The following is a 13,410-nucleotide window of genomic DNA, read 5'->3' as shown; positions in this document are numbered from 1 at the left end:
CAGAAAACCCTCTTCATCATAATTCCTAAGGATGTCTCATGAGAGCATGTCCACACATCAATTACTTTTTAGGACACAGGTCACTATATTCGGTTGTGACAACTTGGTCATTCTATAAACAGAATCAATAGGGATGGGCATTCAACAAACATTTAAGGGTCATATTTTTTTCTAGATTAGCCCCTCATAAACATCACACCACGTAAATCACTTTGCTCTAAAAGGGAAAAGGGAAAATAAACACATTACAAACCAAAATCCCACCAGTAGATGTCAGCCTTGCCAGTGGAAGGCATCAAATGAAGATGCAAATGTTGCCAAGGGGGTATCGGGTTCACCAATTCAGCACAGCTGCATGGAAACTTCTGAAACTATCAATTCATCTTCAAATGGGAACCAGATTTAACCTCAATTATATTGGCTTATCCCATATCTTTGTAATACCTATGTTCACAAGATAATATGTTTGGGTTGAATGAAACTGTTTACACAATCAATATATATGGTCAATTGTTACTTGGAAGGTTGCAGCACTTTCCGGACAAATTTGTTGTTTAAATTAATCATAATAATTATTCATATTAATGTTATTATTATTAATATTATGTGTGTTTAAATATTGTTTATAAATATTGGTATTTGTTAATCTACTGGATACATTTACATTATTTAGTTTAATCAAAAACTAAGCGATCACTCGCCTCAGTCCTAAACGCGCATGCGCAGACCAAAGGAAACGCTGCTCTGCCAGCTCAGCTGACAACAGCAGCAGCTCGGCAGCCAGGGGATGATGGCAGACTCTGGAAGTAACGAAGAAGTGGCTGTGATCGGTAACACCGACATCACTTCAACAGAATCCGAGAGCAACATTATCAACACGGTCGTACATTTTCTTACTCGTTATGACAAGCATTCATGGAGTTATTTAGTCCGTCTTAACAAGTGAAAACTTTCCCAATCAGGCCTAACGTTCACGTTATGCTAGCTACCCAAAGTGCAGTTTAGTGATTCAAGCAAAGGATATGTTTCCACTTACCTCAACAAAAAGCTTTTCAAATGTGTATAACTTTACCTGGCTTCAAAGCTGAAATTAGCTACAAGTTTTGCGCTTAATGTAACAACGTTAGCATAAGAGTCCTGTTGCTAACAGTTATTTGAAGCTACTTTGTAAACTTTAATCCTGACGTTAGCTTGCTAGCTGGCAAGTCTGAAAACTACACCCCAAATTTAGTTTACTTCAAATGATCCAGTAGTATTTGTGTCCTGCAAATTCAGTCATTATTGCCGTGATTTCAAGTCAAAAAAGGACAATTTCCGGATAGACAAACACTTTTTAGTACTTCATAGTGGTAGTATTTTCATGTCTTGTGAATTGCACACGCCTGTCATACCCTTTGTAAAGAAGCAGACTGTTGCAGTAATATGTCGTTACCTTAAGTTGCAAAACAGCTGCCTGTTGCTCTGTGTCCATATGCTGCTCTGTTTATTAGTCTCTTAGAATGGGATTGAATACAACTTTATTGTCCACCAGAGGGAAAAGTGTCTGATATTTCCCTTCTCCCTTAACCCCTGTTAAACTTACTCCAGCACACCTGTATGTTCACCTGATTTAGTTGTTTATGATGGTCCCCCTTATATTTGACACATACCTTGTTATCTTTCATTTACGGCATGTTTCTAATGCTCACACATTACATTTCCTTGTCTGTGTAGATGGTGGAACGAGAGACAGCTCTGTTGAGGAAAATGGAGATAAATGTGGCAGAGGCTGAGAAGAGAACAGGGAAAAACACGGTTAACATGCAGGAAACCTATACTGTCTACCTCATAGAAATACGGTAGGTCAACAGCTGTCTGGTTACTGCCAGCCTTTTATGTTATTTGGTTGTTTTTGAAGAAATAAAATGGGCTACAATTTCACTTTTTCTCCCTGATTTTAAAATTAGTGTTAGAGCATATGCAAACAACCTAATTTGGTGATGCTGAATGAACAGCAGTGACAAGAAGAGTGGAGAAGAACCATTAACTCCTGCACTTCATCAATATAAATAGCCCACAGGACATATTTGATTTCTCTTCCACAATGTATTTCTAAGAGTCCTTAGAGTAATTAAGTGAAATACTTCCTTGAAAGATTGCAATTTGGCAACCACAAACAGGACTAGTAATCTCTTGGTGTATTCAATTTGATTACTTGATTGGATTTTAATGCTACTTCAGCTGTGAGTTGATTGCTTAAAGACAAAAAAGCCTTTTGTGCTTCTTTAAATGCTAGTTAAACGAAACAAAATCAGGGAGCAGAATGGCCTTTACTGATTACCATGACAGACCCCCCTCTCTTCCAAAATAATTTCATTAGTTTACTTGTCTGTTCATCTGGCACTAAGGTAGCTCTATGAATTCCTATTAAGGTATTTTATCCACTTTTAAAATCAGACGTCCATTTGAAATGTTATCACAATTCCTCTGACAAGATTTTTTCTCCTCACCATTACTCAGAAAAGCCCACAAGCAAAGCCAAAGGTAAATGTGGTACATTGCTCATGCTATCTCAGGTTTCTTTGAACAAGAACAGTAGCTACATTTCTGTGATGATGCCTGATAACACTACTGTTTATTCCCATCCCTCTGTCTGCAGGCCAGCTGAAACTGTTCCAGGAGTGGGGGCGCCTGCAGCACCTGACACTCTGTGGAGACGCTACAGTGACTTTGAGTTGCTCAGAACATTCCTCCTGGTCACCTACCCCTACATCATCATCCCTCCCCTGCCGGAGAAAAGGGTGAGTGACACATAATGTGGGTGGAAGAAGAATGAATAAAAAAGAGGAATTAACTACATTTTTTTGCTATAAGTAATTACTTTTGGTGGAAGTACATGACATGTATTTAGTCTTAATTTCACTGCTTGCTCTCAGTTTCCTGTAAATACCCTTGTCTTTTGAGGCAGTATTCACTTTTTATTTTATTTCCTTCACTCTGCCTTTTTTAGGCGGAGTTTCAGTGGCACAAGCTGTCAGCAGACAACCTCGACCCAGACTTTGTTGAGCGACGGAGGGTTGGCCTGGAAAACTTCCTGCTGCGTGTTGCATCACATCCTGTCCTTTCCAATGACAAGATCTTCTTCTTCTTTCTGACAGAGGTTAGCACAAGGACTAAACTGTGTATCGAATTATTCAATACAAAAATGCACTCTTGTAGTCTTACAGTCATTTCAAACTGACAGTAGGCCTGTTGCAAAACAGTTGCATGAGGCTGCACTGGAGGGAAGATGCACACAAAGAAGTGTAAAAGGGAAATTCCAGTCAGAAGAGATGTCATGCTATATGTATCATAGTATGGAAATAAACAATGACGGTTTCTCTCGTAAACTTTCCCAAGCTAATACATCTTTCTGTGCAGCATCTTGACACCTTTTACTGAACTTCCATATTTGTGTTCCTCCCTGTAGCCTGAAGCACCATGCTAAATCCGGCGCAGCATCTTATGGTGTTTTGTTGTAGAGTAATTGTCTGCTATAAAGCCCCCTTTTGACACCATATGATTCATGTGTCTGTCATCTGTCCATCTTCTTTCCTCAGGAGAAAGGCTGGAGAGAGGCGGTTTTGGAGACAGGATTCCAGGATAAGGTATGCAGTTTACTTCACATTGTCTCCTCCAGACTTGAGATGGATAATACATTGTCTAATTATTTTACAAATAATCCTCAATTTCCTCTTTGCTGGAATGTTTGACTGAGAATCTTTTTGTGAAATACCTGTTTTTCATTATTTTATTAAAGTCAAACTCGATCATAGGCCTGTACCTTTTTAAACTGTCCTAATTTAACTTGTTTTGTTCTTTTCCACCCAGGCTGACTCCAGACTAAAGTCTCTGAGTGCCATGTTCAGAGTCAAGAACCCTGACAAGTAAGTGCAATACAAACAAAGAAAGACTTTTTTTACTTTCATTGGTTTGCCTGTGAAAGTTCGTTTGATTTATGATCAATGTGTTGTTTTTCCAGGCGATTCACAGCAATGAAACAATACAGTGATGAACTGAACACTGTCATCTCTCAGTTACTGAGGGTGAGGGCGGTGAGTTAAGCATGTGCAAAACACACGCATACAATGTTTTTGTAGTTTTGGCCAATTATTTTACATTTATTTGCACACTGTTGTGTAACATGGGCATCCGTTTTTCCCTGACATCTCCTGCCACACCTTTTAACGTCCTTAGCATGCTAGATTTATGACTTTCTTTAATTACTTCAACTCGACCTTTGTCTTCTTGAGAAAGTAGTACACTGTCAGCCTGTATGAGCCCCTGTTCTGTCGCTTCTGCCTCTTATTTATTCTTCAACCAGTTTTATTCTAGACTAGCCATAACATAATAATGAATTCAATGTCTTTATTTTAGAGAGTAGCAGACCGGCTGTATGGTGTCTACAAGGTCCACGGCAACTACGGCAGAGTATTTAGGTGAGAAACATTCTTTTGTTACTGTATTTATAATCTATAATAGTTCAGGCCTAAATGAGGGCACTGCATTTAGGCAACATAAAGCATAAAGAGCTCTGAGCTCAAATCAAAAGACCTTACGTGCACATCCAAATGCCTCTAACACCTCTGCAATTACAGGTGGCCTATATCTCAGGACTTGATTAATTACTGTGAAGAAAACAAAATGAAATTATTACTTTTAAAGGATGTTAATATTTGAACTTTTTAAATAAACTTCGTAGTGGAGGGAACCGTGTTGACCTTAATGCATACTGACAGACCTTAATAAACCTGATGAATTAAAACAAAATACAAATGCGTAATATATTCAGAGGCAAATGGTTGAACAAAAAGCAGGGTTTTGATTTTGAGTACTAGTTATAAAAAGTGTTGAAGTTTTATGGACTGAAAGAGAGAATTGCTTAACTAGCTTAACTAAAGTTTGCATCACTTGTTGTGTCTGTAGCGAGTGGAGTGCTATTGAAAAAGAGATGGGAGACGGACTGCAGAGTGCTGGCCACCACATGGACACGTAAGTAGACTTAAGAAGCATTTCAATTAGTGTACCCTCTCACACACTCTGAGTATACCTTACATTCTCACACAGTGTGCTTTTTTTAATTGGCTCACTTATAAACGCCACCACAGGTATGCTGCATCAATAGATGACATTCTGGAGGAAGAAGAACACTATGCAGACCAACTGAAAGAATACCTTTTCTACACTGACGCCGTCAGGTAAGTGTTGTTCAACAGAGAGATATATCCATCACTGGCCAAAAAAAGGCGACATATATTAGTTAAATTAGACGATGCTCTTATCCAAATCAACGGTCCATCAAATAGATAGTCAGCACACTTTATTACCATATGGTTTGAAGAATTATCACCATTTGTGTTAAAGGGATATTCTAATTAAAGTAACATCATACCATTTTTTTATAAAGCTGATTGCTCTTGAATGTATATTACCAAATATTTGGACCATTGATTAAGTTTCTAACTCATATTTAAGTACCAAAATACCAAATGTCCAGTGGTTACTGTAGACTTCTTTTTGTTGTTTAAAAGATCAAACAATTGATTGATTAAATTAACAACATGCAGATTTATTCATTTTGATGGAAGAGCTAGTTCAGAGTTTTGGTCATTGTTGATGTCTGAAAAAGCTAATGTGAGGTATTGTGGAGATAAAACCCTGACTTGTCCTCAAAACATTTTGCACATGGTTTTATGTTTTGTTAATCATTTTCTATGCGAAGTTGTCGAGACCTCTATAGTTTTTCTTCATCTCTATTCAAAACAAAGCAACACGCAGCAGCGCACATGCAAATTGTCAATAGCAGATGCAAACCATCTTTCAGCAGAGCATATAATGCACACTTGTTGTGAATGAGCACTGATGTCAGAGCTCTGTGATTGGATGTAGTTCAGTGTCACATCCTGTTCTTTTAGGAGCCAGCTGTAACAATCGGTTATGTCTTTATTATTGATGTTGATGGAATAGTCATATATGTTGACTGTTTAGCATGTTTCCTCTGTGTGTTTGTGAATTAAGGTCAGTTTGTAAGAAACATGACTTGATCCAGTATGAGTTGGAGATGGCAGCTCAGGACCTCGTCTCTAAGAAACAGCAGAGAGAAGAGCTGGCTACTGGGGTAATTCTCTCACACTTACACACTAGCTTATTATGTCTCACTTTCGTTTACACATTCGGGGCACATACACATGTAGTACACACAATGACCGTGTTAAGTCAGTTGTCAAATTGGCAGATGATTGCACACAAGTGATTTATTTCAACAGATTTAGGCAAGCGTTTAGAAACACTTTTGTGGTCTGATCTAATGAAAACATCAGTAATTCAATTAATATGTGTGTGTTTCTGTGTTTGTGCAGACAGTACGTGTGTTTTCCCTGAAGGGAATGACCAGTAAATTGTTTGGCACAGAGAGCCAGGAGCAGAGGGAGAGCAGGTTGGCTGCTCTGGAGCAGAGCATCCAGGAGGGGGAGGAAGCGCTCAAGGAGAAGAACACAGAGTGCCAGTAAGCTCAACACTAATGATCCAATCCAAAACCTTTTTTTTAATTGTATATATTCACTCTCTCTTAGTCGGCTCTTCTCACTCTTTTCTTCTCTCTGCAAACACAGTTTATCTTCTGGTTTTTAGTCACATAATTTGCCCTTGTTTTTATAATGTACTGTTTCATGCCTCAGACTGAAAACTATACGTGTATAATCACAACTTTGGGCCTTTCCTTTAGAGGGCGACGGCGTTTTTGGGGCTTAAAAACGCAAAAAAGTGAAACCACTCTCCAAAGTGGAAATCTTAAAAACACTCCACCGCCGCGTTCCTGTCTAAAGGGTAAAAACGCAAAAGTCTGCTCTGATCTGTTCACGTCGCGTAGGCGTTTACGTCACAGGAATGCGCCAGTACAGGAAAATAACAACAAACATGTCGGATTATTTCCATCCGTCGGACGTTCAAATTGCCCTAGCAGCTCTTATAAACATCCAAGAGTCTTTTCAGCAGTTGTACCAAATCTTTACAGATGGTATTACTGAACAGAGAAGGCGCATTAATTACCTCCATCAAATTGTTGATGCACCAATTCGTCGGAGGCGAACCAGACGGCTTTGGATGAGACCTGGGAGAACCGCGTGGACTTGGTGTTTCACACTACCACCTAGCCGCCTGGCATGCATACAACATAGAATTCCACACACTTTTGCGTCGCCGTATCTGATTATGTGTCACTATGTACAAACACATTAGGAATTTTGAAGGAAACCAACCACATAGTTTGTTCTCCTTTTGCCATGCATTCTATTCCCCAGAATTCCCCCACAAGCTCTTTCACACAAACTGCTCGGTGACAGAGTTTTTGTTTGTGTTTGTGTCTTCAGAGAGTTTGTTCAAATGGCCTGGGAAGACATCGAACGTTTTAAGGAGCAGAAGGACAAAGATCTGCGAGAAGCACTAATCAGCTATGCCATTATGCAGATCAGCATGTGTAAAAAGGTATGGGGTTCTTTTCGCTAATGTCTTTTTTCTTGTAAAATTGGCTACTTAAAAGCGCCAGGCATCTTGTGTTGTTTATTTTTCAGCAATAAAGCTCCCAATCTGTTTTTCGAATTGAAAATCCTGTTCTGTTTTTGCGGTCTTTCTCTCAAAATCACTCATCCGTTCACTCTCACTTCATCACTGTCTCAGGGAATCCAGGTGTGGTCCAACGCCAAGGAGTGTTTCAACAAAATGTGAGCCACTTTCCAGCCATTCAATCTCTTGCACCAAAACAATAGTCAATCACATTTTCCAGAGTGGGACCACCAACCAATCCTTAAACTACTGTCTAATGAAGATGGACCACAGGAGCCCAAATACTCTCCTCACTTTGTGTGCTGCGCTGAATGATTCTGTTTCTTTTCCACTCTCTTTCTGTCTTAACACACATGCACACATACATTTATTTAGAGACAGTTTCCATGTCAGTCCTAGCTGTCTTAACAGGAACATTCTCCTGGCATTCTGCTGATGTGGTTTTCATTCCTCTTTTTTGCAAAACTGAAAACACGACCAAGAGGAAACTCCTGCACTAATAATAATGCATGATGATTGCACATTGGGAATGGCTGTGCAATGAATTTGGGTTGTTACACTAATCTATCATCCTGAAAAAATGCAAAATATATTCCCCACAAGGAGTATATTTCAGTCCGTTTTAGAGATCATGCTCTCTTATGACAATGTTTTAAAAGGATGGGGGAAATACAGCATCAACCTTGTTTGAATTAAACATCTACTGTAAAGGATATCCTTTTTATTTTGAAAATTAGAATGGCATCTAGACTAAAGTTTGCTCAAATTTAAATTTTCTTTCAACAATAGCTTTTATAACCTACGTCTCTGGGCCTTCCTTAATGCAGCAGAGCTTTGCATTGAGATAAAAGGACAAACATTCAGGTACCAATGTTAGAATTGTTGCCAGGAATAAAGTTTTTCAGAATACTTCTACCACTACTTTTTCTCAGCCTAAAAAAAGTGTAATCTTTTGAAGTTCCTAATAATCTCAGTGGGACATAAATCACAAACAGGAAGTCAACATTGTAGGGGACAATAACCACACTCTAGGAAGTTACTACAAATTAACTTCCCTTTTCTTCTTCATTTCCTAGTCAGTCTTTATGCTGTTTTTGAACGATAGCTGACCAAAGTGCTTATGACCAAGATCTAGTCTGTATATTACAGATCACGGGTGGAGAGCACAGGACAGGGTTTGTCAAGCTTTGGGTAGTTTTTGTTATTGATATTTTTTTTGTTTCTTTTATGTGCCAAAAGCAAAGAACCAAGAATAACATTCAGTCATGAAGATCTCACTTTGGTGACTGTGGATGCTTTTTTTGAGGACTGAAACATGACACTGCTACGAACTAACCAATATGTGTTGTTAAAAGCAACATGCGTGCTGAAAGTTGAATAATTGTGCCTTTTTCTTTGCTGTCAAGCTTTGTTGCCTTAAAATTAACATGGGTTTTGTACAATAGGGGAGGGGAAAAAAGTGTTACCCTCTCTGCCTCACTGATATAAAGGTAATGCACTGAAAATTAGACATGAGTTTTGATGTGCATGCAGGTCAATGGTTAAAAAAAATACTCACCAAATAGTGGAAACCTTTAACTACTGTACAAATATGTCAGTAACTAAAATCCTGGCTAAATACATATGCTATAAACAATACATGTGCTACTTTAGCCTTCTTTTCGATATCTATCTAAAGACAGATTTGTGCAAAAGGATTATGTAAAAGTTGTGCAGATATTTTGTCTCTTTGCTATCTCTGCTTTTTCTTAACTAGTCATCAGAAATACTCTAACATCCCAAATCAAGGCTTTTTGTATTTTTTTAATGAACATGTTCAATAAGAGATTGTTTTTATGTTTATGTAATCATTGTGCTAAGACACTAATAAACGCATTTCTTTTTTAAAAACTATTTTCAGTGCTTTTTTATTACATGTGGACATGAGCTGGGACAAAATGTGCTACTGCTGGTTTCACACTGTGTACAGACTACTGACAGGTTTGCTTGATGACTTTCATGTATTACTCTTGGGTGTTTTTTTTCTTTCTTTGTCTTTGTGGATAACAACAAAAGAAACTAGCTGCAAATGAGTCAGTTCTAAAGGGAAAACTGTTGTAATTCATCTGTTTCGAAGTAACACAGCCTCACCCCTATGCAAGACTTGACTTTTTTTTCCATGACACCTGTGGTAAAGGTGTATGAATTAGATGGGCGTAACCATGTCTTTATACTTATGTGATGGTGGTGCGTTGATACCTGACTCCTACCAACATGTCAGAGTTATCAAATCGCACAGGAATAGTGTTCCAGCAGTGGCTCAGTCAGTAGGGGCTTGTAGGGTCGCCGGTTCAAGTCCCCCAACAGACTTGAAATATGGAAGGTGGACTGCTAATTGGAGAGGTCCAAGTTCACCTCCTAGGCCCTGCTGTGGTGCCCTTGAGCAGGGCACCGGACACTTCCAATCCCACGTCCCCATTGCTCCCCGGGCGCTGCACAATAGCTGCCCACTGCTCCTAGTACTAGGATGGGTTAAATGCAGAGAACCAATTTCCCTGTTTGTGCTCTGCTGTGTGCATGTATGTGACAATAAAGAGGGTTTCATCATCCGTTTCATCCTCCGATTCTTATAGTTTACTAAAACGGTAAGAATATCAAGCAAAGCAATGCATCACTCAAACAGTTATGAATAAGGTTAAAGTTAGGTAGAAGAAAAGACCTTTAAGCTGTCCTTGAAATAAATTACTTATTTGATATTTGATATGAGACATTTGATTTGGTGTCTAATCTTAAAACATAAAAGTGTTAAAAAAGGTTTTTATTTTAATTAAACTTAGTTAAATGTGTTTTATTTGTATCATATTATTTAGTAGATGTCTCCTTTACCATTTATGATGCAATACAACTAAAACGGCTGAGACAGAGATAATTGTATATGTGGTCAAAACCCTCATCAAAGTGATAAGGATTTGTCTATCGGGATTTGAACGCCTCAGACAGAATATTGGATAGGCGTAAACTGTAATATCCATGATGAACGGCGCCCCCTGCCGATTAATTCCAGTAACAGCAGTTTCATTTGGCTCCGTTAACAAAGTGCTAATGAAAAGGAGAGAGGAGCCCGAGGAATAGAACATGATCTTTTCAGATCCACATTCGGTCTGTATGAGGTCATCTCTCAAATAGAAACCTAACATTAATTTTACATTAGAACAAACCAAAGCCTACCAAATCCATTAATTCCGTGTCCTTTTCAGAAACCTGATATATTAATAAACCCAAGTAAACTATATGGTTGTGAGGCTGTAAGAAAGTAACTGACTATATCAAAGAACATTTTATATTTATGAAGTTACAGCCCCAAAGAAATGCTTATTTTCAACCAGGATCATCTGTGGCTTAGAATCTAACTAGACAATGGCTTGATTGAAAGAATGCTTGATACTGAGTTTCTGCCAATTGAATTTTGTCTTAAACTAAGCGGGATCGATAAAGGAAATTAATCATATTTTTTGGCAACAATCATTCTAACATCGTGATGGCAAGGTCAGAAACGTGTGTGAGTAATGCCATCACAGCCCGGTACACAGCTCTCCTGCCAGCTTGCCTTACTGTACGTATTTGGGAGAAGAGACCCGCCCACCTTGATAAAGACTGGATCTTTCTCTTCCAATCCACACAAAAGAAGAGGACGACAGATCCGCGGCGGCGCGCACTGAGCAGAGCATCTGAGCACCTTGGAAAAGCCACGGGTTTGATCCGACGCACAAGAACGCACCGGCACACCGACACGCACGCCCTCCAGATCCACCTGAAACCTTCGCGCCGGTAGATTGTCCTGTTTGAAGGCAGAGGAAAGAGAGTCTTAACCCCGGTTCAATCGCAGCCAGAACACCGTGTTCCCATGATGTCATACCTGTGGATTCTGCTATTAGGAAGCCTGCTGGCTACAAGCGCCAAGGCAGAAGGTAACGATTATATTTCCAATTAATTCAGCCCAGCCTTTAGCTACATGCTCTTGTTTGCACACACACACACACACACACACACACACACACACACACACACACACACACACACACACACACACACACACACACACACACACACACACACACACACACACACACATTTATCTATCTATCTATCTATCTATCTATCTATCTATCTATCTATCTATCTATCTATCTATCTATCTATCTATCTATCTATCTATCTATCTATCTATCTATCTATCTATCTATCTATCTATCTATCTATCTATCTATCTATCTATTGTATGTATGTTTATATATGTCTGTCAGTGGGTTGATCATCTTCATCAGACTGTGTGTATGTGTGTGTCTGAGGGCAATTGCCAGTGTCTTTTGCCAGCCTGTCTGCCTCCCCGTCTGCATGCCAATTGAATTCACCTTTAGCTATAATCTGCTTGTTTCAATCTGTTCTGACAGAATGAATGAAAGCAGCTCTACCTTCTTTGTCTTCTGCTGTCCATTTTTCACAGCTCTTCAGGCCAGACATTAACAGTGAAATAGGTGTGTCATTTAATTTGGCCATATCTTTGTGGACATGAGTTTGGCCCATAGGGGTGTGGTGGGCCCATTGTCCTTACATAAGAATTTCCCCTTTCTTTTAATTGTTTCATCCATTTTCCCACTTCTTTTTATCCCTTTATTTAATTACTGATGCTTTATGAGTGTCATTTTCTCTTCATATCTTAATTTTCCATTCTTTGATCGCTTCTTCCTCTTTCTAATTCCTCAGCTGGCCCATGGGCCCCTGCCCTTCCCTGCGGCACATGCAATGATTTCAGATTTCTCAAGAGTAATAAAACTCAGAGGGAGAGAAAGGAAGCATTGACAAAAGCAGAGGCACTTGGAAAGATGGAGGGAAAGATAAGAAGATGTTGGAAGAAGATTAGTAATAAAAATGTTGGAACAGATTAAGAGGGAAAACAGCAGATATGCAGGGTAAGATAGAGAGAGGGAGTTCTTCCTTGATACAGTGAGCTTCATCACCATTATGCAAACTAAATTTCAGTTGGTGAAATTCTGCTGTAATCTCACTCTACCGGTTCATTTTTTTTATGAGCGGACAAACCACAAGAGATGAACCACTCCTACACACACACACACACACACACACACACACACACACACACACACACACACACACACTCACTCACTCACTCACTCACTCACTCACTCACTCACTCACTCACTCACTCACTCACTCACTCACTCACTCACTCACTCACTCACTTTTTCTCAACTTGCTGAACCTCACTGTAAAACCCAATGTGCTGCTGTACTTTGACACTGAAAATCTCCATGGGGGTATTTGCTTGCTTGCATGTAAGGCGGTTCATAGTTACACTGAAAAAAAAGATGGGTCCTTGGGTCAGCGCACACATCATGCACAATGTGTGTAAGCTATAGAAGTGAAGTGTAGGGAGTGCCTCTGTAACTAGATCCAGCTCCAGCTGTAGACAACACCCAACAACTCAACTAGTTTCAGCGCCTTACTCTCCCCCAGGGCCCTCAGCATCTGTATGTGTGAGTGTGTGTCTGTGTGTACGCGTGAGAGAGAGTGTGAGTTGCTGTGTGTGTGGGTGGGGGAATGACTTTAACGTACAGAACATGTGGGAGTATGAGAGTGATCATTAACTGTATGAGTCAGTTATAGAGCATGTGTGTGTGTGTGTGTGTGTATCTTTTAGAGGCAGATGAAAGAATTGTGATGTGTGCCAGGTGTGTGTGTACTGTGTGCAGACTTGTCCTTGTTTACACCATCAACTACCATAACATAAATCTCTCTTATGGTGGATAAGTGAAATCCACTCACACATGCACA

At 39.4% G+C, this 13,410-nt stretch overlaps 1 protein-coding gene across 2 annotated transcripts; it reads left to right on the top strand.

Annotated features, from left to right (window-relative positions):
* The first annotated feature begins 727 nt into the window (after positions 1-727).
* On the top strand, positions 728-9,471 carry LOC134867428 (sorting nexin-4-like). 2 transcript variants are annotated; one of them, XM_063887982.1, is made up of 15 exons: positions 728-880; positions 1,714-1,838; positions 2,500-2,523; positions 2,639-2,780; positions 2,990-3,139; positions 3,579-3,626; positions 3,850-3,905; positions 4,001-4,073; positions 4,396-4,457; positions 4,945-5,010; positions 5,127-5,216; positions 6,037-6,136; positions 6,378-6,523; positions 7,386-7,500; positions 7,693-9,471. In XM_063887982.1, the coding sequence occupies exons 1-15, from the start codon at positions 788-790 to the stop codon at positions 7,738-7,740; spliced, it is 1,338 nt and encodes a 445-aa protein (XP_063744052.1). In that variant the 5' UTR covers positions 728-787; the 3' UTR covers positions 7,741-9,471. The 2 variants fall into 2 exon arrangements, with proteins under 2 accessions (XP_063744052.1, XP_063744054.1); XM_063887984.1 differs by lacking the exon at positions 2,500-2,523.
* The last annotated feature ends 3,939 nt before the right edge of the window (positions 9,472-13,410 follow it).

Source organism: Eleginops maclovinus, chromosome 7 (assembly GCF_036324505.1).
Source record: "Eleginops maclovinus isolate JMC-PN-2008 ecotype Puerto Natales chromosome 7, JC_Emac_rtc_rv5, whole genome shotgun sequence".
In the NCBI taxonomy this organism is placed as follows: Eukaryota; Metazoa; Chordata; class Actinopteri; order Perciformes; family Eleginopidae; genus Eleginops; species Eleginops maclovinus.
The sequence above is the reverse complement of the archived record's forward strand: the minus strand, read 5'-3'. Positions and strand labels throughout refer to the sequence as shown.

Bases quoted from the DNA above. Each gene is read 5' to 3' on its own strand.
- LOC134867428 (XM_063887982.1), top strand. From the start codon at position 788: ATGATGGCAGACTCTGGAAGTAACGAAGAAGTGGCTGTGATCGGTAAC. The intron at 4,074-4,395 runs GTGAGTTAAGCA...TCTTTATTTTAG, and splicing joins AGTTACTGAGGGTGAGGGCG to AGAGTAGCAGACCGGCTGTA. The intron at 4,458-4,944 runs GTGAGAAACATT...TTGTGTCTGTAG, and splicing joins AACTACGGCAGAGTATTTAG to CGAGTGGAGTGCTATTGAAA.